The sequence below is a fragment of the Lemur catta genome, chromosome 6 (assembly GCF_020740605.2).
Source record: "Lemur catta isolate mLemCat1 chromosome 6, mLemCat1.pri, whole genome shotgun sequence".
NCBI lineage: Eukaryota > Metazoa > Chordata > Mammalia > Primates > Lemuridae > Lemur > Lemur catta.
Genome location: NC_059133.1, coordinates 21,187,745 through 21,215,318, shown reverse-complemented (window position 1 = coordinate 21,215,318; position 27,574 = coordinate 21,187,745). Strand labels below are relative to the sequence as shown.

General features: G+C 35.9%; 1 protein-coding gene across 3 annotated transcripts; it reads left to right on the top strand.

The window, feature by feature from the left end:
- Nucleotides 1–564: 564 nt before the first annotated feature.
- Nucleotides 565–27,574, top strand: TMPO (thymopoietin). 3 transcript variants are annotated; one of them, XM_045553181.1, is made up of 9 exons: nucleotides 565–1,260; nucleotides 9,571–9,697; nucleotides 11,283–11,441; nucleotides 17,088–17,185; nucleotides 22,493–22,612; nucleotides 22,712–22,807; nucleotides 23,234–23,344; nucleotides 24,625–24,713; nucleotides 25,373–27,574. In XM_045553181.1, the coding sequence occupies exons 1-9, from the start codon at nucleotides 982–984 to the stop codon at nucleotides 25,656–25,658; spliced, it is 1,365 nt and encodes a 454-aa protein (XP_045409137.1). In that variant the 5' UTR covers nucleotides 565–981; the 3' UTR covers nucleotides 25,659–27,574. The 3 variants fall into 3 exon arrangements, with proteins under 3 accessions (XP_045409137.1, XP_045409138.1, XP_045409136.1); XM_045553182.1 differs by lacking the exons at nucleotides 22,493–22,612; nucleotides 22,712–22,807; nucleotides 23,234–23,344; XM_045553180.1 differs by lacking the exons at nucleotides 17,088–17,185; nucleotides 22,493–22,612; nucleotides 22,712–22,807; ... (1 more) ...; nucleotides 24,625–24,713; nucleotides 25,373–27,574 and adding an exon at nucleotides 12,442–15,261.

Below are 27,574 nucleotides of genomic sequence, written 5' to 3'. Positions count from 1 at the left end.
AGACGGCTTTCAACGAAAATTCTTGCATGGATTTGTTTTGAGTCACAACTGTTCAAATGAAACTTAGAAATGCCCCAGCCTTTTACCTTAAGAAGCGAGTAACAATACAATTGTGTTCCCAATTCAAGGACAATCTAAAGCGCCCAGTAGTAGAAGTCTGGTTTTTCCTGAATTTCAGGAACAAAAGAAGCGTTCGCGAGCAGAGAGCAGGGGGGAGGATTTAACTCCCTGCCCACCTTCGCCCCCACACATGTTATCAAGGAACATGAGTGCCTGCAGACACGCCTCGCTTCTTTCCTTCCCCTTCATGGGTGGCCTTTGGGGAAGGCAGGGCTGCGGCTACTCTTCGGTGGGTCAGTGTCCCGGGAGGAAGAAAGGCCCAGCCAAGGGTCCTTGCAGCTGGCGTGGAATTCGGCCCGGTCGACCCCAGAGGACCGCTGCTGCTTAAGCAAGGAGGAGAGGAAACGGCGCCCCAAAGCGGTACGACCTGTCCTTATCAGCGTCTGAGGGGAAGGGTGGGGGAAATGAAAACAGAACCGGACCGGGTGCCTCGGCTCCCGCTCGAGCGGCTTTTAAACTGCGTTTCCACCACCTCTCGCTCGGCGCCGCGGCTAATGGAACCCGCGCGAGCCAGGCCGCCAATCGCCGCCGCGCTTCCTCCCGCCGCCCGCCAATGGCGGCGCGCGTTCTTGGGGCGTGGGCGAAGCAGGCTGTTCGTCGCCTGCCTGTAGTGTGTGGGCTGGGGTTGGTGTGGGCTTCCAGCTTGGCCGCACTTGGTCCGTAGTTGCGCTCCGGGGGCTTTTGTGTCCGTCGCCGAATTTGCTTTGTGTCCGGGAGTTTCTGCGTAGCTCCGCGGCGTTCGTCCCGGGCGGGAGCAGAGCGGCTCGGAGGCTGCCGTGCGGCCCCCCGGCCAGGAGCTAGCGCGCCGGCGTGAGCGGCGGCTGCGAAAGCGGCGGGGAAGGGGATTCGCGGATCCCCGAGATGCCGGAGTTCCTGGAAGACCCCTCGGTGCTGACGAAAGACAAGTTGAAGAGTGAGTTGGTCGCCAACAATGTGACCCTCCCGGCCGGGGAGCAGCGCAAAGACGTGTACGTACAGCTCTACCTGCAGCACCTCACGGCGCGCAACCGGCCGCCGCTCGCTGCGGGCGCCAACAGCAAGGGGCCGCCGGACTTCTCCAGCGACGAGGAGCGCGAGCCCACCCCGGTCCTCGGCTCCGGGGCCGCCGCCGCGGGCCGCAGTCGAGCCACCGTCGGCAGGGTAAGGACGCCGGGCCGGGGCCACAAAGGCGGGCGTTTGGCGGTTGCGGCGCGCGCTCGCCCCCCGCCGCAGCCCCTCCCTCCCGGGCGCCGCGCCGCGGAGCTCCGCAGCCGCAGGGTGCTGGCCCTGGGGGGAGGCCGCGGGGCTCGCGTCTTTCCACGTTGGGAGTCCGGGAGGTGTGAAGTTGCGTTTGCGGCGGCTATTTTGCGCGCAGGTGCGGGCTGCGCGGGTGACTTGGAGCCCCTGGCCCGCCGACCGCCTGGAGTGGGCACGTAGGGACTTCCGTGTCCTTTTCGGAAGCCTCAGGAGGGTCAGCTCTAAAATGCTGTAGGTTAAGTTTGAGCGTTTTCCCGCTTTATTAACTGAAATGTCTTGCAGTAGAGTCTCAGAGCGCTCCCTGGAGGGCAATTTGTGACATACCGATTTCTAACCGAAGTTTGAAATAAAGATATTCCCGCCTTTTTATATTTTTGCATATGGAGGGCTTTTTGAACCGTTTATGTTTTCTTGTTTTAATCTTTTCCCAGCAACAGACTATCTTTTGGCGGGACTGCTTCACTGTAAAATGAGCATTTTAAAATACACTTTTATTCCCCTGGATTGTTCAGCAGGAAAAGAAATGAAAAAAAATTTAAGCGCTTATCATAGACAAATATTTAAAAATTACTAAGAGTTTGGATTGGGGTTCCCCCCGCCTCATTTGGCAAATTTTGCTTGAGGGGAGGAAAAAGTTCGGATTTAGGGAAGATGTTTATTTCATGACATTCAGGTGTATTAGTATTGCAATTTGAAATGTTTAATCTCAGTTCAGCTCCACCAAATGCATATTTTGTTTGAGAATAGTTTGCTTTCTGTTCTGTGGATTTTTATGTGCTGTTTTGTTGGTTGTATATGCCTGCCTAGTTACTGAGCTTTAAATCATAGTAGAATGAAGTTAAAACTAGTGATTGGTGTAACTTAAAGTGCATCGTAAAGCACAATTAATGTGGTGTTTCGAGTTGTTACTGCAGGTTACTAGTATAACTCAAAATTATTGCTTCTTTTAAAGTTTACGACACTCCATGTTGTTTGATTTTAAAAAACATATCTAATGTGTTTTCCTGACTACCCAGGAGGAAATGAATGACATGTTATTGACATGTGTAAATTTAATTGAAAATCTTAGTCTGGGCGTTAGAGAAATTGAAAGTCTTATAAATGTTTTAAGTCAGTGTCTGACACATAGTAGTCTCAAATAAAAATGCGTTAAGTAATATAAGACCAGTCACACCTTTTTGTTTCTCATGTCTTGTTTTTGTGGATTTGAAGAAAGCCACTTTACCATTCTGTAATAAACAGAAATTTACTTTTGAAGTAAAGCATATATCCCTTATCCATTATCCCCCACCCACTCTGAAAAAGAAGGTAGTATTCAAACTATTTCAGTAAAGATTTGGTTGAAAATGAAATATTTTTTATTTAAATCAGCACATTAAAAAAAAAGTTCTTTATAACCCTGTGTCAATCTTCTGTGCAAATGTATTAAACCATGAAGTTTTTGGTTGTATGCTTGTAATTAGGATTATTGATTCTTACTTATTTTGATGATGGTTCCTTTTTGACAAAAACAACCATCTTAGTTTTGACGTTTTCCCTTTACTACTTTGCAAAAGAGTTCCTGTCCCCAATCTACCCTGTGGTCTTTGAGGGCCAAGAAGACCTAAATGGCTGGTCACTGTGGGAGGCTGAGGCAGGAGGATCACTTGAGGCCAGGAGTTTGAGACCAGTGTGAGCAATATCTAGCAAGACCCTGTCTCTACAGAATTTTTTTTTTTTTAATTAGCTAGGTGCGGTGGTGGGTGCTTGTAGTCCCAGCTACTCTAGAGCCTGAAGTGGGAGGATTGCTTGAGCCCAGGAATTGGAGGCTGCAGTGTGCTATGATCTGTGCCACTGCACTCCAGCCTAGGGGACTGAGCCAGACCTTGTCTCTTAAAAAAAGTAAAAGTAAAAAATGTTATTCAAATTGATGAGCACCATGAAAACAAATCTTGGGTGAAAAGAATTAACATTTGTTTGAGAGTACCTACTATGTCTGTTGGCATGCTAAGCCCTTTATAGCTCATTAAACATTTTCATCCATATAGAGAATAACTTTTATAATCATGGATTTAAGTGTTTTCTCTACCTTGAGTATTTAAAACCGAAAAATATCTATCCTTGGGTGGGCTCAATGGTACCAAGAAATTGAAAAAGTTAATATTGATAGCGCCATTTTCTATTTTAAAGTACATTAAGTAAAAGTGAGTTATATAATTAATTTAGGAGTCTGATAGGTGTTTTTATCAGGCATACGATAAAGTAATTTGAATTTACAGTAAAAGAACCTTAAGACATTTATAATAATATATAGAAAATTGTTCATGTTAAATTCCTTTTATATATATTGTATTTTGTGTTTTAGTCATTTTTAGCTCCATATAAAATAACAGCATAGGGTCATATTTCTTAAAGAATATTTATAATCTTGGAGAAAGCCAGATTATGTTTGCAAGTTGCAGATAAGGCAGATTTTTAAGTGATGATTTTTTTTTGGGGGGGGGGGGACAGAGTCTCACTCTGTTGCCCAGGCTAACGTGCCGTGGCGTCAGCCTAGCTCACAGCAACCTCAAACTCCTGACCTCAAGCGATCCTCCCGCCTCAGCCTCCCCTCCAGAGTGCTGGGATTACAGACGTGAGCCACTGTGCCTGGCCTAAGTGGTGAATTTTTAACATTTTACATTTTTAAAAAAATTTTTTTTAGAGACAGGTCCTGACTCTGGCCAGGCTGAGTGCAGTGGCATGATAATAGCTTACTGTAGCCTCTAACTCCTGGGTTCAGGCAATCCTCCTGCCTCAGCCTCCCAACTTGCTGCCATTACAGGCATGAGCAACCATGCCTGACTGAGAAATATTTTTAACAAAAGGAGAAATTGTTTCATTTCGGCCACGACAGTAGTCTCTTTTCTTAGATTTACTGGGTGTGATATGACAAAATTTTCTTTGTTAAAAAGTTTATTTTGGTTTTGTTTTCTTATTTCTAAGCCTTTTATGCACCTAGGTGATACTAGTGCTTTTAGATAGCGAAATTATCTAGGTTGTGGACACAAAAATAAACATTTACAGAGTTGGCAATCTGCCTTTTCTAAAATGCGGGGCATGAAGGTGTAGCTATTTGGGATCTAGTGGAACATAGCATTCTTGAATGGTCTGGTGAATTATGCTTTCTTAACAGGAAATATTAACTGTGGCAAATGTTGATTAAATCACAAATTGACCACCATACTATATATATAGTAATTTGTTAAGTGTATAGACTTCTAAATTTGAGGGTTACAGATTCTAGTTCCAGGTCTGTCACTTACTTATACGACTTTGAACAGTGAACATTGCCTCTCAAATGCTCCATTTTCACCTGAAATAAAGGAAAAAATCTAATAGCTACTTATCAGATTGAGGATTACATGTGGTTGCATATTTGAAGTGTCTAGTGTTCAATAGTTGATACATTATAACATGATCTCTGAATTTTTTTGTCTTTATTTAATGCCAGGCCAATACAATACAAAGTTACTAAAATATAGTTTTCAAAAAAGGGTGAGGTAAGTATGTGAAAGTGATGTATAAAATCTGTTCACTTTGTAGGGTAGGTAGTATGAAGATTTCCGAGTTACCAAGTGCAGCCTTGGACCTCAGTTTCCTCACTTGTAAAATAAGGACATTGGTATCTTATAGATTTTTAGGATTCTGTAAGTTAATACAAAGGCACTTAGAACACAATTGAATGCATAGTAAGTGCTTAATTTAATCTACTTTATAATATTGTAGTTCATTCTCTGCTACTAGAGGAAGAGATTGAAGAAATTAGCTCATTGGTGTTATCACAGAACTGTTGGATTTTTTTAAAGTTGGAAAAGACATTAGAGATCATTTGGTAGCTGGGAAGAAACTGGACAATGGTTCCTGGTGGGTAGAAAGTACTTGATATTTTTGAATGAAACTCTAAGAGATCGAGTGATTTATTTAAAGGAACAACGCTCTCTGGAGGCAGAATTCTGTACAACTAGTAGTTTCTTCCTGATTGAAACTGCTGGCTTGCTAATCACCGTACAATACACTACCTGTCTTATAATTTTTATTCTTATTAAATTTGATATTTATGAAATGACATAACTTTTCTGAAACTTCTCTCCCCACAGATAAAAAAAATCAGGTAGCCTGTTATGAACCTCTCCTCTATTTGACTTACCTTATGCAAATTTATTGGCATACGGTTATTTAAGATTACTTTGTTCAACTAAAGTTTTTCATTATGTTTTAAGAAAATATAAGGGAGTTAGTTGGTTTCCTTATTCAATTTGATAAACCTACATTATTTCTGATAAGAAATGGACTTTCAAAAATAAATGACTTTTTTCTTCCCCACGTTGTACTTGCATTCATTCATTTTTATCAGGTGCCTATTTCTGTGTCAGGTACTCTTTTTAGAAATTTTTAGATGCTTGGTATAAAAATACGACTATAATAGCGATCCTCCTTTTTACTGCCTGCTTAAATGCTACATCCAAATCACCTGAGTTACGTCTTAAAAATACACATTCTCAGGGTCAAGATTAAGAATCAGAATGGGGTAAGACCTTTTAAATTAGAGATAACTTATAAAAGAGTTAAGATATTGATAACCTTAACTTGAAAAAGTTAATATTGATAGTAGCATCATTTTCTATTTTGAAGTACATTAAGTAAAAGTGAGTTATTGGGACTTGGGGACTATTGTTGCTCAGGGAGAGTTAACCATTCGGAGAAGATAAAACATGTACTATAGTGATAACTATTAATAATAAAAAGCAGGTGGAACGTATGGAGTGCCAAAGAAAGATTTCTTGAAAACCATTGCAAGAAGTTGGAATGCGTGGATGTTTTACTGATAGTAAATTTTTTTTTAATGGCTTTGGTTTTTATTGTCATTAGGATGATAGTAAAATTTAAATGTTCTTATGGTGGGAAGGATTATCTACAGTAATTTGAACCTTACTGATTATTTATTATTTAAAGTATTTGCATTATATAATGGAGTTCTTCTCCCTTACTTGACTGCAGTTTTCGGGAAAGCTGAGTAGGTCTCTTAATACAGGATTAGATCTATTTGATTAAAATAAACCTTTTTTCTAAAGAATTCAAGTTTTTAAGAACTCTTAGATTCTAGGCAGCTATTTTGACATAATGGTGTGGGTTGCTTTAAGACTCAAGCCTGGTAATTCTAGATCAGTGCAATATATGTGTACTAAAGCCTTCTGAAAGTACCCTCACTATAACTTCACAGCCATTGTTTTAAAGATTTCTCTTGAATGGACATCAGATTTTTATTTTTTAAAAACATAGAAATTCTAGTACATGACCAAATAATGCCTGATTTTTTTTTCTCTCTAGCATTATTGGAAAGCAAACAGTACAACTTCATAATTTTAGCAGTTCTTCATAAATTTTACTTTGATGTTTGTGGCTATTGTTTAACAGTCCTTTTTTGTTTAGTACTCTGATGCTTTCTGGGATTACTGAGGCATTTGTAAGGCTATTTGCCACAACCTTAAAAGGTACCCATACTTTTGCTTCCTATGCACGTTTAACCTTAGAAATTTACATAATTTTTTCAGTAGCTACTGCTATTGCTTAATTTAAAAACTTAAAATTTCTCTCCAAGTTTGTTCCAAGTTCTTTTGACTATTCTTAGTGGAATGCTCATAGAACTTAATCTGGGGGACTAAAGTGTTGGAGATGGTATGTAACCATGAAGTCTGTCAGACTTCTTTCATGGATCATAAACTATTAGATCATTAAATATGAAATGTCTGATTTCAAATCAAAAGTTTAATTTATTATATCTCAAACAAGAAGCAGTACAGTTAATCAAAGTATGCACCTGAACTATTGACACAGTTCTGCCATTTTAATGGTAGCTTGTTTATGCCAGCAGCAAAGAAGTCTGGAGAGCAAGGGGCGATAAAATATTCCATAGCTTGTTCAGAATTGAAGTGGTGCAAAGCCTGGAAGTAGTAGTGATAGTCAGTTGGTGCAAGGTCTGGTGAATGCAGTGAATGACAGAGAGTTTCCAAGTCCAGCCTTTGTAGTTTGAGCCTCATTTTTTGTGCAACATGTGGTTGAGCATTGTCTTGTAAGAGGATTGACCTGTCTCTGTTGACCAGTCTTAGCTGCTTTATCGCAACCAGTCTCATGATGTCATCCAGTTTGTTGAAGTTGATTGAAGTAGACATCCGCTATAATTGATTGACCAAGTTTCATGAAGCTGTAGTGGATAATACCAACCGCTGAACCACCAAACAGACACCATTAGGTTTTTTTTTGATGAATGACATCCGCTATAATTGATTGACAAAGTTTCATGAAGCTGTAGTGGATAATACCAACCGCTGAACCACCAAACAGACACCATTAGGGTTTTTTTTTGATGAATATTTGGTTTTAGACGGTTTTCGGCACTTCATCTTTATCCAACCATTGTGCCAAATGCTTGTGATTGTCAAAAAGAATCCATTTTTCAAATCATATGTAACAATATGGCGTAGAAATCGTTTGCCTTTATATCTTGACAGCAAAGAAAGCCAAGCTTTGAGACAGATTTCTCTTCTGACGTTTGTTTAATTCATGCTGTATAGTACCCATCTATCTAGCTTCTTTACCTTGCCAATTTGTTTCCAGTGGTCCAATATTGTTGGAATAGTAATGTCAAATCTTGCTGCTAATTCACGTGTAATTTGAGATGAATTCACTTCTACTACAGCTTTCAGCTCATCATTATCCACCTTGGTCTTGGATCGCCCACATGGCTCATTTTCAAGATTAAAATGACCTGAACAGAATTTCCAAAATGTCCACGTACTGTGTGTTCATTAGCCACATCCTTCTCAAACACTTTGTTGATATTTCGAGCTATCTGTGCTGCATTGGTTCTACAACGGAACCAATTTCATATTTGAAAATAACACAAATTTTTGCCTTATCCATGGTTTCACAAAAATAGCTCTAAAAAAATTTGAAAGATAATCACAAGCTAAAACATGCGTTTGAAAGGCTGAGGATGTACCTTCATGATAAAAATGAAACAAGAAGTGTCAAGGTGAAATGTCAGAGATTTCCACTGTCAAAGTTAGTACTTAAAGAAATTGGACATTTCATACTTAATAACCTCATACTGAAATAGTTATGTTACAAGGAGAATACAGTTGTCCCTCTTATCCTTAGGGTGGGAATTGGTTCCAAGATCCTCCCTGGATACCACACTCCATGATGCTCAAGTCCCTTATATAAAAAGGTTTACTAACCTACACACATCCTCCCTTATACTTTAAATCATCTCTGGATTACTTGTAACACCTAATGCAATGTAAATAGCTGTTGTGCTGTATTTTTAAAATTTGTATTATTTTTATTATTGTTTTTTATTGGTTCCCCCCCGCCCTGAATATTTTCAATATTTTTGATGAATATTTGGTTTTAGACCGTTTTTGGCACTTCATCTTTATCCATCCATTGTGCCGAGTGCTTGGCAATTGTCAGGCTGTTGGTTGAATCCACAGATGTGGAACCCATGGATATGGAAAGCCAACTGTATTCATTCATTTGAGCTTCTTTAAGTTCTAATATGCTATTTAATGGAAATCGCTTTTATATATAACTAAGTATGAACCTTTGTGTAAAGTCTTAACTTACACTTTCTTGAATTAATTTAAGCTTTTAAGGATTATCAAAAGGTCAATAATAAATTGTGTTCACAATTGGGATGAAAATTTTAAAACTCAGTCTGGCTTCTCTTTTCAACTTCCATGCTAATCTGTCTCCATTGCCATCAGGAGTTATGTGCTTTAAGAAATACAGTACAACTTTTGGTTATTTAAAGGAGAACAAGCAGAAATTTCATTATAATACAGCTATATAATATTATCCAAAGTCAATCAGCTTTAGTTTTTATTTACTTTTTTGAATTTTTGATGCCATTACTACCTTTTTTAGATAGGTAATTCAAAAATTGACTATTTTAACAATAATGTCTTCAAAATTTGAGTTACATACTTGGGTATTAGGTTTGTATAATTAAGTTGAACTTAGCAAATGCCCTCAAATAATGAGCTGCTTTTAATTGAACCAAATTGCCAAGGCCTAATATTACTGTAAATCAACTTGAAAGTGAATTTGCATGTTTATTGTTTACTGAGTGTTGTGTATCTAGTAAGTGCACTTTTTAATTCATGTGGAAAGATAACTGAACTTTGTTTACAGAAAGCCACAAAGAAAACTGATAAACCCAGACTAGAAGATAAAGATGATCTAGATGTAACAGAGCTCACTAATGAGGATCTTCTGGATCAGCTTGTGAAATACGGAGTGAATCCTGGTCCTATTGTGGGTAAGTTGATGAAATTTCAAATACAGTATCTTTTACTATGAAGCAGGACCCCAAATTGTTTTTCCCCCTTGCTTAGCAGTTAGAATTTGAGTTCTAAGGACTGGTCTGTCATCAATCATTTATATGCCCAGGACCTTAGTTTCCTTGACTCTAAATGAGGGAAATAAAAATGGGAAGATTGAACTTTAGATAATCTCCAAAATTATTTCTGTTGCTAAGATTGTTTTATATGGTGCACATACCACGCTGCGTGGTGAGACACATGGGTCTTATATGACAATTGAGGAAAATCTGAGATAACCTAGTTGGCCAAATTCATCCAAATCAGTAAGTTAGTGACTCAAGTTATTCAATTCCTAGCATAGTACTTTTTTTCATTTATCGTTAAAAGTACCTTTTAAAAAGTCCTGTCTTGATTAGAATTCAAGAATGATACCCAAAAGAACAAACTAAAAAAAGAAAACTTAGAACTAAACACACTGGATTTCCGTCATTGGATTACTTTTAGGTGGTGATGATTTTGTAAGATTGACTATGGCTTAGTTTTAGAGGGCCTTGGAAATAACTTCAAGATGAGAAAAATCCATTTTGATCTTCTGTGTTGTGTGAAATTGTGAACACTGGAGATTTGCTGAGTTTTGCTGTAGGTATAGTTGCAAACAAAGATTTAGAATATTTTGTTTTAATTTATATACTGCTTCCAAGTAGATAATAATAAGCCTATTAATATAATTACCAACATATATAATTTTAAATTTTCTTATTTAAAATTTCAAAAAGGAGACACTGAAAAATGTGTATTATATATCAAAATACACTAAATTACATGTTGGTGTACCAGCTGTTCAACTTAATTAAGACCACTTATATAAAATTTCTAGATACGTGTTGTTTCTTAAAAAATGTCCAGTGTCAATTTGTTCATCTTACAGAAATACAGGAAAGATACAGTTAGTATAAAACAAAATAAAAGCTATTTTTGGTTTTAAACTGTCATTGATGTTGAAATGTGTCAAGAATTTGTAATCAATTTTGCTTTGTAATTTCTATTTCTGATATATATTTTCCATAAAAAGTCATTCCAACTGTAAAGTTATTATATTTAAATGCAATTTATAGAAATTTTCTTCTCCCCATTAACTGAATGGCTAATTATAGGCATATAATCTCAGAAATCTGGGAGTTTAATCGTAGTTATTCTACAGAGGAGAATAATCTGTTTAAAAATGATTTTTCTATGTAGTCAAGTACTGTTATTACATAGTAGTGGAGAAAATGTACAAGTCCAAGACTTTCAGTCAAAAATAGTCAGACACGGCTCTTCAGTAGGTGATCTACAAGAAGGTCTACATCAATCTAATACGTATTCCATGGTATTAAAAGAAACATTGTTGTAATCACATATTAAAATCCCAGAAAAACACCTATTGTAGGAGAGTCCATTATATACTATTAATATTTTTAAGCACCTGAGTTTAAAAAAGGAATAGGTAAAAGTAAGCTTAGAACGTTGCTGAAGATAGTGTCTGAGCTGGATCTTAAATAAGACAATACAAGTACTAAAGCAAGTTCTGCCTTAATTTAGGAACAACCAGGAAGCTATATGAGAAAAAGCTGTTGAAACTTAGGGAACAAGGAACAGAATCAAGATCTTCTACTCCTCTGCCAACAATTTCTTCGTCAGCAGAAAATACAAGGCAGAATGGAAGTAATGATTCTGACAGATACAGTGACAACGAAGAAGGTAAAATTTAAAAAGATGATAATCAAATACATATAATTTTTTTCAGACTCACAGTGACCACGAAGAAGGTAAAATTTAAAACTATTGGTAAGATACATATAATTTTTGTTCATATCATTAGAGTAATCCTCAAAGTAATTTGATTTAAGTACTTTTTTGTTGATAATTCCAAGAGACAAGTATAAATGTCCAATTTTCCATCACTTAAAATTGACGATTGACTGTCTTTTTTGCTTCAAATCTCATTTTTCTGAGAGAATAAAGTATTACAAGTAAATGCAAAGTTCCACCTACTTACCCTTTGCCTATTATCACCTACTTCCACAGAAGCAACCACTATCTTTCATTTGATGCTTATCTTTCCAGTTCATTTTGTATACTTTTACATACGCATCCATCTAATATGTGATACTGTTTTGTACTTTTAAAAAATCCATATACATAATATGCTAAATCTTATCACTTGCTTTTCTTTGCTCCATGTTATATTTTTGAGATTTAATTTTACTGATTTATTACATATATGTTTATTCCTCATTATTGATATATGGTGGTAGCATTTGAATATAGCATATTTATTCTCTATTGTTAAACATTTAAATTGTTTACATTTTTTGCTAAATAATCTGATTTCAAGGCAACTTTAAAGCAAATGTTTTGGCCATGTTTTTAGTAAGCTATAAAACTTTGACCATGATATTTTTGAGACTAATATATGAAATAAATGTTCTTTTAAAAATTATTATAAGTACAACTTGATATTTACAAACTTTTAATTCATATTACTTGTTTGTTAATGTTGTGATTATTTAATTTGACCCAAATTGCTTGTAGTTCCATAAGCAATGCCTACCAGGGCACAGTCTGCCAAATTGGTTTGTTCAGAATATGAAATATAGAGTCTTTTCCTTCAACAGCACTATTTTAGCAAAGAGGCAAAGAATAAAATCAGCTAAAACACGAGTAATGCTTAAACTTCCTGCCTCTTTTGCCTCTACAGGAAAGAAGAAAGAACACAAGAAAGTGAAGTCCACTAGGGATTTTGTTCCTTTTTCTGAACTTCCAACTACTCCCTCTGGTGGATTTTTTCAGGGTATTTCTTTTCCTGAAATCTCCACCCGTCCTCCTTTGGGCAGTACTGAACTACAGGCAGCTAAGAAAATACATACTTCTAAGGGAGACCCACCTAGGGAGCCTCTTACTGCCACAAACTTCCCTGGCAGGAGACAGTTGCAGAAATTAGCCTCTGGAGAGAATTTGTTTATTTCCTCCAAATCTAGCCATGATAGGTGTTTAGAGAAAAGTTCTTCGTCATCTTCTCAGCATGAACTCACTGCCATGTTGGTCTCTACTGCAGCTTCTCCTTCACTGATTAAAGAAACCACCACTACTTGCTATAAAGACATAGTAGAAAATATTTACAGTGGAGAGAAAAGTGGAATTCAGCCATTATGTCCTGAGAGATCTCATATTGCAGATCAGTCGATTCTCTCCAGTGAAAGGAAAGCACTGGAAGAGTCTGAGAGATCGCAACTAATTTCTCCACCACTTGCTCAGGCAATCAGAGATTATGTCAATTCTCTGTTGGTCCAAGGTGGGGTAAGTAGTTTGCCTGGGACTTCTAACTCTGCACCCCCACTGGATATAGAAAACATATGCAAGAGAATTGATCAATCTAAGTTTCAAGAAACTGAATCCCTGTCTCCTCCACAAAAATTCCCTAGATTCAATGAGAAGTCAGTAGAGGAAAGGGCTTCAGGTTCCTTTGTGGCGTTTCAGAATATACCTGGATCTGAACTCATGTCCTTTGCCAGAAGTGTTGTCTCTCACTCACTCACCACCTTAGGTATAGAGGTGTCTAAGCAATCACAGCATGATAAACTAGATGCCTCAGGACTATCTTTTCCCTTCCATGAATCTATTTTAAAAGTAATTGAAGAGGAGTGGCAGCAAATTGACAGGGAAGTGCCTTCACTGGCACGCAAGTATCCAGTTTCTTCCAGAGAGGCAACACAGATATTGGCAGTTCCAAAAGTAGATGATGAAATTTTAGGGTTTATTTCTGAAGCCACTCCACCAGCAGGTATTCAGGCAGGCTCCACTGAGTCTTATGATAAACAATTGGACTTAGCACTCTGTAGAGCATATGAAGCTGCAGCATCAGCATTGCAGATTGCAACCCACACCGCCTTTGTAGCTAAAGCTATGCAGGCAGACATCAGTCAGGCTGCACAAATTCTTAGCTCAGATCCTAGTCGTATGCACCAGGCACTTGGAATTCTGAGCAAAACATACGACGCAGCCTCATATATTTGTGAAGCTGCATTTGATGAAGTGAAGGTGGCTGCCCATACCATGGGAAATTCCACTGTAGGTCGCCGATATCTTTGGCTGAAGGATTGCAAAATTAATTCAGCTTCTAAGAATAAGCTGGCTGCTACATCCTTTAAAGGTGGAATGTTATTTGGAGGAGAAGTATGTAAAGTAATTAAAAAGCGTGGAAATAAACGCAAATAAAGTAAAGAACAAAGACATCTATCTTATCTTTGATATGGGGAACTTAGGAGCTTTTCTAGGAATTTCAGGTATTTTTATGCCAAAATTTTCTTTTCTATTAAGGTCTTTGGTTTCCAGATGAGGCTAATTTCAAGATGTTATGCTTCTACCCATCAAATTACTGTATAAAAGTAATTGCCTATGTAGAACTGCCTTTTTCTTTTTAAGATTTGCACAGATAGCCTGGTACAATGTAAAACTTTCTAGATCACATATTTGTCTCAATATTTTGGTATTTTCTATTTTACTTATGCTTTTACAACTTTTCAAAACTAAGAAAATTCTAATAACTAGAATACAAGCAGAGTCTTTACTGTGTTTTAATAGCATGATATACATTCTCCTTTATATCTAAGATAAAATTAAACACTTGGTACACATTCAACACAATGATTTTTTTTCTTTTTGATACTTCCATCTAAATATCTTTTCACTTTCTAGAACTTGTCCATGTTTTTGCTCTTATTTTCTTTTTGTTTGTTGCTACGTTTGCAACATCATTCATAATATTCTAGACCAGTGCAACTCACCGTGCCAGTACACAAACTGTTAGTGATCCAGAGACAAGATAAGCAAACAAGAATTTATATCTAATGACACTTTTTAGGTCAATGATAGGATTTATTTTTTAGTAAAATTTTGGTAATAGCAGTAGCCATATAATGTATTGGTTTACATTCTGATGCAAGTCGCTCATTTCTTCATGATCTGGTAACAGACAGTTCATGGGCCAGTGTTTCCATGAGAAACACTTCTTTAGGTCATTATAGATATTTTGGTATGGTGTATACTCACCATAACTATTTTGTCATATGAACTAGATACTAGAAAAATGAGGCCTTTTTAAAAATAACACTTTTCTTTCAAGGTACGTTGTATTTCATGGATGTTTAAGCTTAATCTAGACTCTAAAGCAGATTTAAATTAAAAAAACCATAAGAAATTATATTTCAGTATCTGTCTGTATAAAGCAGTTTATTGTCCTCCTTTAATTTCTATGATTGTAAGATGAGAGAGTAACTTATCTAGTAGAGGCATTGTGGAAAATAGTAGTCTTAAGTATAACAAAATATGGTCCCTTGGGTACTTTCTAGTCATTACCATATTCTTAGACTGCACATGTCCATCTTTGCAACTTTCTGGGAGTAATTTTTGTTATTTGTCTTTTGAAATGTACATGTATACATGTACCTACTAAGTGCTATGTGATTTTTTAAAATGTATTACTGTAGAACGCTTCTGCAAATTCAATAAAGTTGTTAAATTTGAACATTTTTGTGTGGTCTCCAGAAACATGTTGTATGTGTGTTTTATTCTTGGAGTTGCAACAAGTTAAACATTTGTGGATGAACATCTCTTTTCCATTTCATCATTGAAACTCACTTGACATTTCTAATTGAAAATATTGTGATTATTATCACAAGATTTTTCTTCTATTTGAGGACCATGTTTTTATTGGCTGTTGGAATCTAAATTTGTAAGAGGAATTAATCTGTAACCTTACACTGCATGGGTTTTTTACTTGGTGCTTTCTAATTCTTAGAGCCTGAGTTAACATAGCATAAAAGTAGATTTTATATTGCTAGGCTGTATCAGTCATAGATAGATCCATTAATAGAAGTGTTGGGAAGATGGGAGGTGGAGTTGATAGCTTAATCCTAAATAAAGATTGAACTGTTTGAACTAACTTGGTAAAAATCACTGTTCTCTTTTGGGAAACTTGGATGTAGTTTCTGGACTGACTGGGTATTACACTGGAAAATTAGCAAGACACATAGCTATGTGGACCACATTTTAACACAACTACATTGAGTTCATGCAAAACTAAGCTTAGTTTAAAAATTGATGCCATTCCTGCCTCTTTGGTAAGAAAGTAATCCAAGTTAAATTTTTGGTAGTAGAAGTTAACGACTGACTTTACTAATTTTACTATACTCTGATAAATGGCCACAAAAAGGGAGAAGTTAACTAAAATTTATCAGTCTTTTTTATTTTTTTTAGAGACAGAGTCTTGCTCTGTCTCACAGGCTAGAGTGCAGTGGTAACAATCGTAGCTCACTACCACCTGAAACTCCTGGGCTCAAGCTATCCTCCTGCCTCAGCCTCAGGAGTAGCTGGGACTTTAGGCACGCACCATCATGCCTGGCTAATTATTTTTTGTGGAGACAGGATCTGCTGTGTTGCCTGGGTTGGTCTGAAACTCTTGGCCTCAAGTGATCCTCCCACCTTGGCCCCCTAAAGTGCTGGGATTATAGGCATGAGCCACTGTGCCTAGCCTATAATACCAGTCTTTAAAAATCTGGATCTTCAAGTGGTGATAAAGTCAAGACATGTATCTTTGAATTGTTTGGTTACTAACTCATGATAAGTCAAGTAATATAGAAGTATTGGCTTCTCTCCAAAGAAATGTTATTTTCATTATGGAGAAGAGAAGTGACCTGTGATTGGTTGTATTTTTCTGTGAACAAGATTCCTCCTTACCTCAGTTGTACTCGGGCTTTTTGTAACTGCATCAAAAAAGAAAGGAGGGAGACTTAGTATTAAAGTACTTATTAATGGCATTGGCAGTTATCATTTATTGTTATTAAAGGCTTGATACCGTACGTGTTTTTTTCTTTCCTAAAGTTTCCTGTAGCTTTTTCTCTTTCCCATTCCAAGTTTTAATACATTAACCTTTGCAATACAGTAGTAGCGTACTATATGGGCAAAACAGTGGTAACAGCTGTGTATTTTAATTGTGCTTTTTCCACATATAAATTGATTTTTAGTGAAAATTTCCATGGGAGAATTTTTAATTCACTTTATGTTTGAAGCTGTTAATCCCAGAAAAAGGAGAGGAGAATTAGTAGGAAGAAGTGGTCAGATTAAAGAGTAAGGGAGATTAAAAAAACAATTGAATAAAATAATGGAAAAGAAAGTTTTTAAGACAAACTGCAGTTAAACAATTTTGGTCTATTGCAGGATTGCCAATAGACAAACTTGTTTTACCTATTAATGTGCCTAAAACCAGGGTTCCAAAGTAGTATTAGGATAACATCATAGTTTATTGTGTGTTTCAGAGAGTAATGGTTTCTTCGATGTTATTTCCAGACTCTAAAATAGAGCTCAAGCTTGAGAAGAGAGAACCACTAAAGGGCAGAGCAAAGACTCCAGTAACACTCAAGCAAAGAAGAGTTGAGCACAATCAGGTATCTAGTTTTGTGATCCCCGTGTATAGGGATAAGTAATATCTTGACAACACTAATCTGTCTTGTGTTTTAGCCTTTGTTTAATGGTTGACAGCCAGATTCCAGCACATTCAATAAACTTAATTCCATTTTAGTTAAATGGCATTCGAAATCTGAACTGTGGGTTTTGTTAGTAGCATAGTCTGTGTTTACTGCCAAAGCAAGTGTTTAATAAATGTTTGATTCTCTGCTAAGTGTAGTTCAAAGCCAGTTATACTGCTTTTTGAGAGAAATTTTTAAAAGGTGGAAATGCCTAACCACTTTTGATGCAATTTCTTTAAAAGGCAGAGGAATTTTTTATTTGTGTCTTTGTCTCTAGATTTCTGACTTTGGTTTAATTTTTGCCTGTCTTGTCTTCTGTGGCTTTTCCCTAAACTCTGAAGCTAATCTGGTCCTGAGACCACACTATTTTCTTTCCTTATTCTAGATGAAAATTTGCCTTTTTTATTATAGGAGAGGCAAGATACAGTTTTTCAAAAGGAAAATATAGGAACATAAGCATAGGTGTAAATGAACTAGTTTACGAAGAACAATCATTGGCTCTAATGTAGCATTGATTTGGCTGACGCTTTATAAGACTGCTATCCCTAGAATCGTTTTCCTTTCCCTTACACTGTCTTGTTGGAAGATTTGTCTAGTTGGTTACTTATCTTTTCTGTCTCATGTTGGTCGTTTTAAAATCATAAATCTTCAGAGGAAGTGTTCTTGATTTCTTAAGCTATTTCCCTCTCTTCATTTGATGTAGTTGGTAAGTTGAATTTCAGAACTATTTGTTAGAAATGAGCATGGTGACTGGAGAATGTATAGACCATTGAATGAATGAAGATTTTTTCAGGAGAGAACCAAATACTGGAATAAATATTTTATTGCCATGTTATCTATTATTGCCAACAAAACATGGAAGGAGCATGCCACAGAATAAGGAAATAATAGAGCAAGTGAAATTGGGAAAATCTGATGAAGGCACTGGAAAAGACAAGCGTGGAGAATTTGGGTCCAGAGTATGAAGGCAAAATGATGTGCTAGCAAGTGCATGTGACTAATCAGATAGTAGATTAAAAAAGAGGAAGCGGAAATGGTATTAAAAATGGTTCAAAGGGTAGTTGTTTTGAGTTGGGGAATCTACACTGGGGTAGAATAAAGTCACAGAATTGTAGGCTTAGGAGATGACAGACAAAATTGGATAATGGCCTTATAACAGAAAATTTAGAAAAGTGAAGAGAGTAACGACTCTCCAGTCACAGATGCTCAATAGTTATGAGTGTTTTAACCAATTTAGTCTCTTCACCCACACCCTCCAGCTTTTAAAATTGCTTTTGGTTTTGTTGTGTTTGCCTTTTACTGGAGTATACTAAAGCAAATCCCTGACATATCATTTCACACATTAAAATGTCAGTATTTCAGCATGTATCTCTAAAAGATAAGAGCTGTTCAATTGACAGTGCTACTGTCACACCTAATAAAATTAATTCTTACATGTCTAATTCTTGTTCTGATTCTCCTAGTTTCGAAATGTCTTGGTTATGATTACATCATTCAAATCAGGATACAAACAAGATCCATCTATCATGTTTGATTTTGGGGTTTTTTTTTCTTAAGTTTGTAGTAACTTTCTCTTTGCTCCATTTATTTGGTGAAGAAACTAGGTCACTACATCATTTCCCACGTTCTGGATTTGGCAATTTGCTTATGTCATTTACTTTGCTTTTATTTAAATGAAACTTAAATAGCCACATGTGGCTAGTGGCCTACCATATTAGACAGCACAGAATCTAGAGAGTTGGTTAGATTTGGGTTCAGTATTCCATTTGGGAAGAATGCTTCATGAATGATGCGACCTTACTGCATCATTTCAGGAGGCACAGAATGTCCTTTTGGTGATGCTAAAATTAATTAGTAATAGGTTCAGACGTTGAAAGGCTGATCCATCCATTATAAAGTTCCATACTGCCTTTTCATTTAATGGCTCTAGCAGTCATTAATAATTATTGCCTAGATTCATTATTTTGAGCTTGCAAAATAGTTGTTTTTCTCATTCTCTCATTCCTTTTACATTTATAACTGAAATTCCTTTGTAAAGGACTTTCCCTCATGAATTTCATAGTGACCTTGAAATAAATTTATACAAGAGAACCAGGAGAAATGCTTCTTGCCTTTTGTCAGTTTTCAAATTAAAGTACCCTAGTCACTTTAAAAGGTGATCATACATTTTTTTAAGATTATGGCTTTTATATATTTGATTTATGATCATTTGGCAGTCATTCTTTTTTCATGTTCACATTGTGCCATCTTTAGCTAGCGGGAATTACTAAGTTGGTTCTTGTATTTTTTTATTGCATTCCACCCACCCCCCATTTGTCTTTGATAATTTCTTGTTTTCTGACACTGTAAGGTGTTCTGGGCTCATGTAAACTTTCTGCCTCATATCTGGAATTAGCCATTTTTCCAGGGAACCCTGATCCTTTTAATGGAAAGTGTTATTTTGAGTCTATAACCCGGATGCTAGAGTGTTCATTCCTACTGGGTTGTCACTGCTTCTAGGTCTTTTCAGTAAGCAGAGCTAGGTAAATCATGAGTTCCTGGTGATATTTCAAATTTATGGATATAGTCTCTTTAAACTTTTGGATTATATTTGTATCTCTTTTATGCTGAGTATCTTGGTTCTTCAAATGATGTTACTTATATAAGTATCACAACATATATATGTTTTAAAATAATGCAGTATTACTACTAATAATAAGGCTACTAAATGCAATTAGGGGGCATATTTTTTCTTGTCTTTAGGATATGTCCCACTAGGATATAATGTCAAAATACTGTGCTTAAAATCATTTGAAAGAATTTCTTTCTGTCATGAGGCCCCCAACTTAATGTACAGCTAGGTTTTTTTGTTTTGTAATACTCAAGTTCCTTTTTCTTTCTTTCTTTAATTGTTGAAAATATATTTGTAGTTTTCTTTAGGCAAAATACGGTGGAGTCAGAACTCTCATTTCTATCCTTGTCCCCTCCATCTATAGATAACCTTTTTTTTTTTTCTTTTTTTCTTTTTTTTTTTTTTTTGAGACAGTCTCGCTCTGTTGCCCAGCTAGAGTGAGTGCCGTGCCATCAGCCTAGCTCACAGCAACCTCAAACTCCTGGGCTTAAGCGATCCTACTGCCTCAGCCTCCCGAGTAGCTGGGACTACAGGCATGTGCCACCATGCCCGGCTAGTTTTTTCTGTATATATTTTTAGTTGGCCAGATAATTTCTTTCTATTTTTAGTAGAGACGTGGTCTCGCTCTTGCTCAGGCTGGTCTCGAACTCCTGACCTCGAGCAATCCACCCGCCTCGGCCTCCCAGAGTGCTAGGATTACAGGCGTGAGCCACTGCGCCCAGCCTAGATAACCATTTTTATTAGGTTTTGGTTTATATTGGTTCCGTTTTGAAAATAAAGAAACAAACATAAATACATGGATTTTATATAATGCTTCCCTTTGCATAAAAGGCATCCAACTTTGCACATTCCTTAATGTCCTCAGGTTAAACACGCATCCTAGAGATCACTCCATATCAGAATGTAGCCATGTTCCTCATAGCTTTGTACAACTGCATTTTATGTGTTGCATTTTATGGATGTACTGTAATTTATTCAACCACTTTCCTTTTGGTGGATATTTGAGTTGAGATCAGTTGTATGCTATTGGTGATGTTTTACCTAAAATTACTCTTTAGAATAAGGTGGCTCTTAATTATCTCAGGAGCTTTAAGAATTAATTATGCCCAGGCCCTTCTAGAAGAGATTCTGATTTAATTGGTCTAAGGTAGGGTTGAGGGCATTTGATATTTTTTAAAAGTGATACAGTGCTGCCAGAATTGAGAACCTCAGATTGTGAAAGTATTGTTCTTTTTAAATAGTCAGGAATATGACTGTTAAAATGCAGTTATTTGTGTATGTGATTTGTTTACAAATTTGTCTTGACTAATGTTAATTTTGCATTCAGCAAATATTTCCTAATTGATAGCAGGATAAAGAAGTCAGATATTTATATTGTGAGTAAAGCTCTCATAATGTAAGTTCCAAATATGAATAAATATAAAATCAGGCACATGAAACTGTGTTTGTACCTTGTGGGGTTTTGGTAGTAATATTTCCAGCCAAATAAGTATATTTATTGGATGATTGCTCTTGTCACAAGAGTAAAAAATAACTGTTTAAATTTAGTAGACATTGACTTGGACATAAAACCGTCAGTTATCTACATAAAATATTGAAAGCAAAATTGACAACATAAGCACACTCTATTACTATAATACCAATCAAGAATCACTTGGTAATTGTGGCTTCAAAATTGAAAACCTTGCTACTTTGAATGCAGAATCTCAGGTCCCATCTCAGAGCTACTGAATCAGAGTCTCTGCTTTTAACAAAAGCTCGAGGTGATTGATAGGCACATTATAATTTGAGAAGCACTGGTCTAATGGGTTTCAAACTAGTATGTAAGAACTGTTAAATTTTTTTTAAATGAAAAATCAGTCGGCTCTCTGGGGGAGAAATGAATCTCGCACTGGGAGATAACAACTATCACCTTCCTGTCTGTAGTGAGTCTTGGGTAGCATTGTGATTTGACAGTGACGTATTAGGCTTGCGTATTCATGAAAGGGTTTTTGTTGCTGCCTAATTTTGATTCTATCTGTTTCCGAGAAGAGTTTAACACCTGGAAATTTTTCAGTTCAGATAGCTATGTATAGATTACAATTTAAATTGATTCTACTAAAATAATTCTTACCACATGAAAAGACTTTTAATCTGTGCTGACAGTTATAAAAGTTTGTATTTTTGTTTTACAAGGAAACTGACTTGTGATAACAGATGACTTTCTCTTAAGATAACAGATGACTTTCTCTTAAGTCTCTATTAGTCTGCTTTCTGTTTCGACAAAGAGATGCAGCTCCAACACTAGAGCCAAATAGCAAATAGCAAGCCAAAAAAGGAGCCAGTGATAATTGATGCACTTTCTTCCCCCTCACTTTTATTAAAATTTGTGAGCTATTATAGGTGGACTCTTCAGTATATTTAACCATCCTTCAAGTATATTCTGGTGCATAGGTATCTATTCAATCAGTACTTTTAGGAATATTTTGAGGACATAACATTATTGTTTGTTTTGCGCATTGTTTTTATATGCTGGCATTTGGAGACTTTTCATGGCTTCTCAGTGTGCTAATATAGCCATTATTCAGGTGTTAAATGTTAGAATATGACTTTTTAATGTGTTGATGCTTGAATAGAGCTATTCTCAAGTTGGAATAACTGAGACTGACTGGACAAGTGGATCTTCAAAAGGCGGACCTCTGCAGGCATTAACTAGGGAATCTACAAGAGGGTCGAGAAGAACTCCAAGGAAAAGGGTGATGCAAGGCTTATTGCTTAGAATTGGGTTTTCAGATTGGTAGGGTTTTAGTGATTATTTTATATTTATTGTTTTTGTTTTGTTTTCAACCTAACAGGTGGAAACTTCAGAACATTTTCGTATAGATGGTGCAGTAATTTCAGAGAGTACTCCCATAGCTGAAACTATAATGGCTTCAAGCAACGAAACTTTAGTAAATATTAAATATGTTTCATAAACTATACAAGTGGTATTCCTTATAAATTACCCTTTAATTGGAAATGGGGAGGTGGTAATTTTGGCAAATCTCAAATTTACATGTTTTTTTTTAACATTTTAAACTGAGTTTCCCCATATGGTTCTGAATTTTAGAATTTTTCTATATAGCCAATTTATATAAATAAATTTAGTTCATTGTACAAGAATCCTAAGTATTATAAGGATACTTTTTGCTAAAATATTTGAAGAATGACAAGGTTTCACATAGAAACACTAAGTTGTATTCATATTTAGGCTCTGTTGCCTAAATTTTTATTAAGGGAAAATTTCAAATATTACAGAAATAGAATATCTTTCTTTTCTTTTTAAACCTTTGTTATGTTTGGATAATTCTGAGTCTGAATAATTTGAATCTTGGCAGGTTGTCAATAGGGTGACTGGAAATTTCAAGCATGCAACTCCTATTCTGCCAATCACTGAATTCTCAGACATACCCAGAAGAACACCAAAGAAACCATTGACAAGAGCTGAAGTAAATGAATAAAATTTAGATCGATGCTATCATTGATCTTTCAAAGAGGAAATGGAGTGGGAGGGAGCAGAGCTTTCTTTCTTGGGTGGTGTGTGTTTATATGCATATATTTTAAAGACACACTTTTATTAGTGAAAGTGGAAATTAATACAGTGTGACATGCTAATACTATCCTCTTGCTACTGTGTGCCTCTTAAATTCCAGTTTTCAAGGGAGTGGTCCTTTGTATGCTGCTTGTAATATATTCTGTTTGTCGTGGATGCAAGTTTGAAAGTGCTGCTGGGCTGTGAGGGGAGGCTACACTTTCATTTGTTGAAAGGTCAAATAATGGGACTTTAAAGTGACTTTGGTGCTTGAATTGGTTAACTCCTGTGTAATTAAGCTTTAAAGTACTAACTGCATGGTGCATTATACTTTTAATGAATCTTTGCCAAAGGAGATGAAATATTTATTATTTTGATCTGGGCATAAACAGCAAAACAATCAAGCTGAAAAATTACTTTATGCACTTTAAGTTGGGAACATTGCACTGACTTTATAATTGAAAACATACTATTATAAAATTTGTTAAAGGGCCATGTTAATTGGCTATCTTAATGTTTTATTAGTATAAAACATGGAAAATCAGTGAGGGAAGTTAGACTGCCATATTAGGTTAGTGAAATTTTTTTCTACTGATTTGAATGTGTGACGATTCTTTCCCCTAATAATCACATTAAGATATCTTCATATGGGGCCGGGCGCGGTGGCTCACGCCTGTAATCCCAGCACTATGGGAGGCCAAGGCAGGCAGATCGTTTGAGCTCAGGAGTTCGAGACCAGCCTGAGCAAGAGCGAGACCCCGTCTCTGCTAAAAATAGAAAGAAATGATTTGGACAGCTAAAAATATATATAGAAAAAATTAGCCGGGCATGGTGGCTCATGCCTGTAGTCCCAGCTACTCGGGAGGCTGAGGCAGGAGGATCGCTTGAGCCCAGGAGTTTGAGGTTGCTGTGAGCAAGGCTGATGCCACGGCACTCACTCTAGCCTGGGCAACAGAGTGAGACTCTGTCTCAAAAAAAAAAAAAAAAAGATATCTTCATATGGAAGAAATTTGAAGAGAGCCTTGGAAGCATGTGGATACCTAGATAATAATGAATTTAGAAATGGCAGTTGTTAAAAAGCTCAGCTAGATTTAAAGACATTTTGTTCTCTAAAACTTCTATTTAAAATTGTTTTAATTATTGCACATTTACTCTAAATTTTAACTTGTGGTTGTTTGTTTGTTTGTTTCTTATTAGGTGGGAGAAAAAACAGAGGAAAGAAGAGTAGAAAGGGATATTCTTAAGGAAATGTTTCCCTATGAAGCATCTACACCAACAGGAATTAGGTACTCAGATACATTGAAACAAGTGTTAGTGTATTCTACTAGGGAATCCTCATCACAAAGATATTGTACCTCTGTTCTCAGAATTAAACTGTTCTTTTGGGAGCAGTTTAATTCGCCTAGGACACCAATGTTTCATATCCTTGAAAGTTGAATCAGTTTCAAAAAAATTAACTTTGTTAAGCTGAAGGATTGTAAATAAATCATTTACCTATTATTTAGTTCATATTTTTAAATCTAAATGAAACCTTAATAAGAGGGAAATAATTTTTTCCCCTGAGTTTCTCTTTTCTAATTGAACAGGGTATATTTAGATATCTGTTTAATTATTTCTTAACTGTAGGAATCACTATGAAAACTAACTTACATTTTTCCTATTTCCTCCTAATTATATTACCTTTGAAAAGCCTTTAAGAAGGCAGGTTTAGTGAATATTATCAGTATTCTGAATATTATTTTCTAATAAAAGATGCGTCTACTTTTAAAATGAAAAATGTATAGGAGTTTTAAGTAGGTTGAACTCACTGCTTTATATGTGTCAATTTTCTACTGTTACCTTACGGAATGTGCTTAGACTTAGGAGTGGCAATGACATTTTGTTATTTATCTAAATCATGACTTTATCTAAAATTATTTTTCTCTCCCTCCTTTACTCCCAACAGTGCTAGTTGCCGCAGACCAATCAAAGGGGCTGCAGGCCGGCCATTAGAACTCAGTGATTTCAGGATGGAGGAGTCTTTTTCATCTAAATATGTTCCTAAGTATGTTCCCTTGGCAGATGTCAAGTCTGAAAAGACAAAAAAGGGACGCTCCATTCCCATGTGGATAAAAATTTTGCTGTTTGTTGTTGTGGCAGTTTTTTTGTTTTTGGTCTATCAAGCTATGGAAACCAACCAAGGAAATCCCTTCTTTAAGTTTCTTCCTAATAACTCTATGAAATCCACCTGAATGATATCTCTTTGGCACACTAAACTTGGTCTCCTATTTTTAACAACTGTATTGAAAAACATTTGTGTACATTTGTTGACTACAAGAACTAAAAATAATGTGATTTCACCTCAGTAAATATAGTATTCCATTGAAAAGCAAACAAAATATATAAATGGACTTCATTAAAATGTTTTTGGACTTTGGACTAGTAGGAGATCACTTTGTGCCATATCAATCTTTTTTAGCTCTGGAACTTTTTTGTAGGCTTTATTTTTTTAATGTGGGCATCTTATTTCATTTTTGAAAAAAATGTATATTGTTTTTGTGTATTTGAGAAACAAGAAGGGCAAAACATGGTAGTATAATGTGAAGCTACACATTTAAATACTTTGAATTCTTACAGAAAAGATTTTAAGAATTATTCTCTGCTAAATAAAAACTTCACAGATGTGAAAATGAAATTTGGTAAGAGAAAAAGTAATTTGGTTGTACTTTTTGTAACTACAAAATTTGATGGTGTTTATGAGGAAAAGTACAGCAATAATCTCTTCTGTAATTTTATTAATAGTAATGTCATTGTTTTAGCCCTATCATACTTTTTAAAACATTTCTAGTATCATGAAAATCCTACTTCAGTAAGACCCATTTAAATAGTTGATTTTTAGCAGGGATCTTTAGTGCAACATGTACATGTTTTAGAGAACTCTTAGCTGGCTGTACATGTCTGAAAAGGCTGCCAGCCAGCTATAAGGCTATAATTGGAAATTTGTACTTTTTATTTACAGCAAAACATTTATTCTGTCAATCCAGTTTGCTACCAAAATATTTTTTAGATAAGTATGTGTGTGTTTATAAGTTAGAAATTTTAAACACTGGTCTTGTGTTCCATTTGGATTCATTATTACATTGTCTTCTGTTACCAAGAACAAATTTTGCCAAGTTCTTTTGCCCTGTACTTCCCAGAGTAATTTGATTAAAAGTGCAAAAAGTATTTGGTTTTAAATTACATGCTAAGCAGCAGTTAATACAAAGTTGTAAACTCTGAATGAGTTGGGCATTATGATTTTGTTACTCTTGAAATGGTTAACTTTATCTTTGTGATTGATTTTTTTTTTTTTTTAGCTGAAACTTTACCTCATGTATGAACTTGGTTAAGTAAAGTAGTAGGTGATTGAAATTTCAGGAGAAATCAAGTAAAACATAAAAATTTTAAACTTATTCATTTGAGTTTCAACTTTACAGTGATTGATCATAAAGCACACTAAAAATGTAAGTTATTTTTAAATATCATCTGAAATTAAAAGATACTTTTTAAAAAGGAAGAAGCTGAAGGTGTATATTTAGACTGGCACACAATTTTAATTTGGATCGGCCCTGTTCTGGTTTTTAACTTTTAGATATTTTGTAGACATTTTCACTTACTTTGCAATTGCAACCAGAGACATTTGTAGGTCTGGTCCTGCAGGATGAGTGGGAAACTAACTCCTAGATCAGAAATGTTTGCCTCTCTGAGTAAAAGTGTTTCTTTGAGATGAGCCACAGAAGGGGCATGTTTTACTCAACTTTTCCACTATAAGGTAATAGCAGTGTACTTTCTTTGTTTTTAAACTTTGTTTCCCATGTTGTTTTCAGTCTTTTGTTTATAATTTGAAATTGTGAGAGACTCCATTGAATGTTTAAAATGTGGGCAGATAAATCAGAGTTAACATGTATGTAAAAATCAATTCTCTAAAAGTATGGTCCAAAATAGCAAAAGTAGTACCAGGTAAAACATGTAGTCATTTTTTAAAAACATGTATTTGGTCTTTTGTCTGTGTCTATTTTATTCCCCTAGAGTAAATGTGTCCTTGATGTAAGTGCAAAGCATTTCTTCCTGATTAAATTGTAGATGTAGCCCTTACAATATAATTCAATAATAAAGTAATTAACCTCTA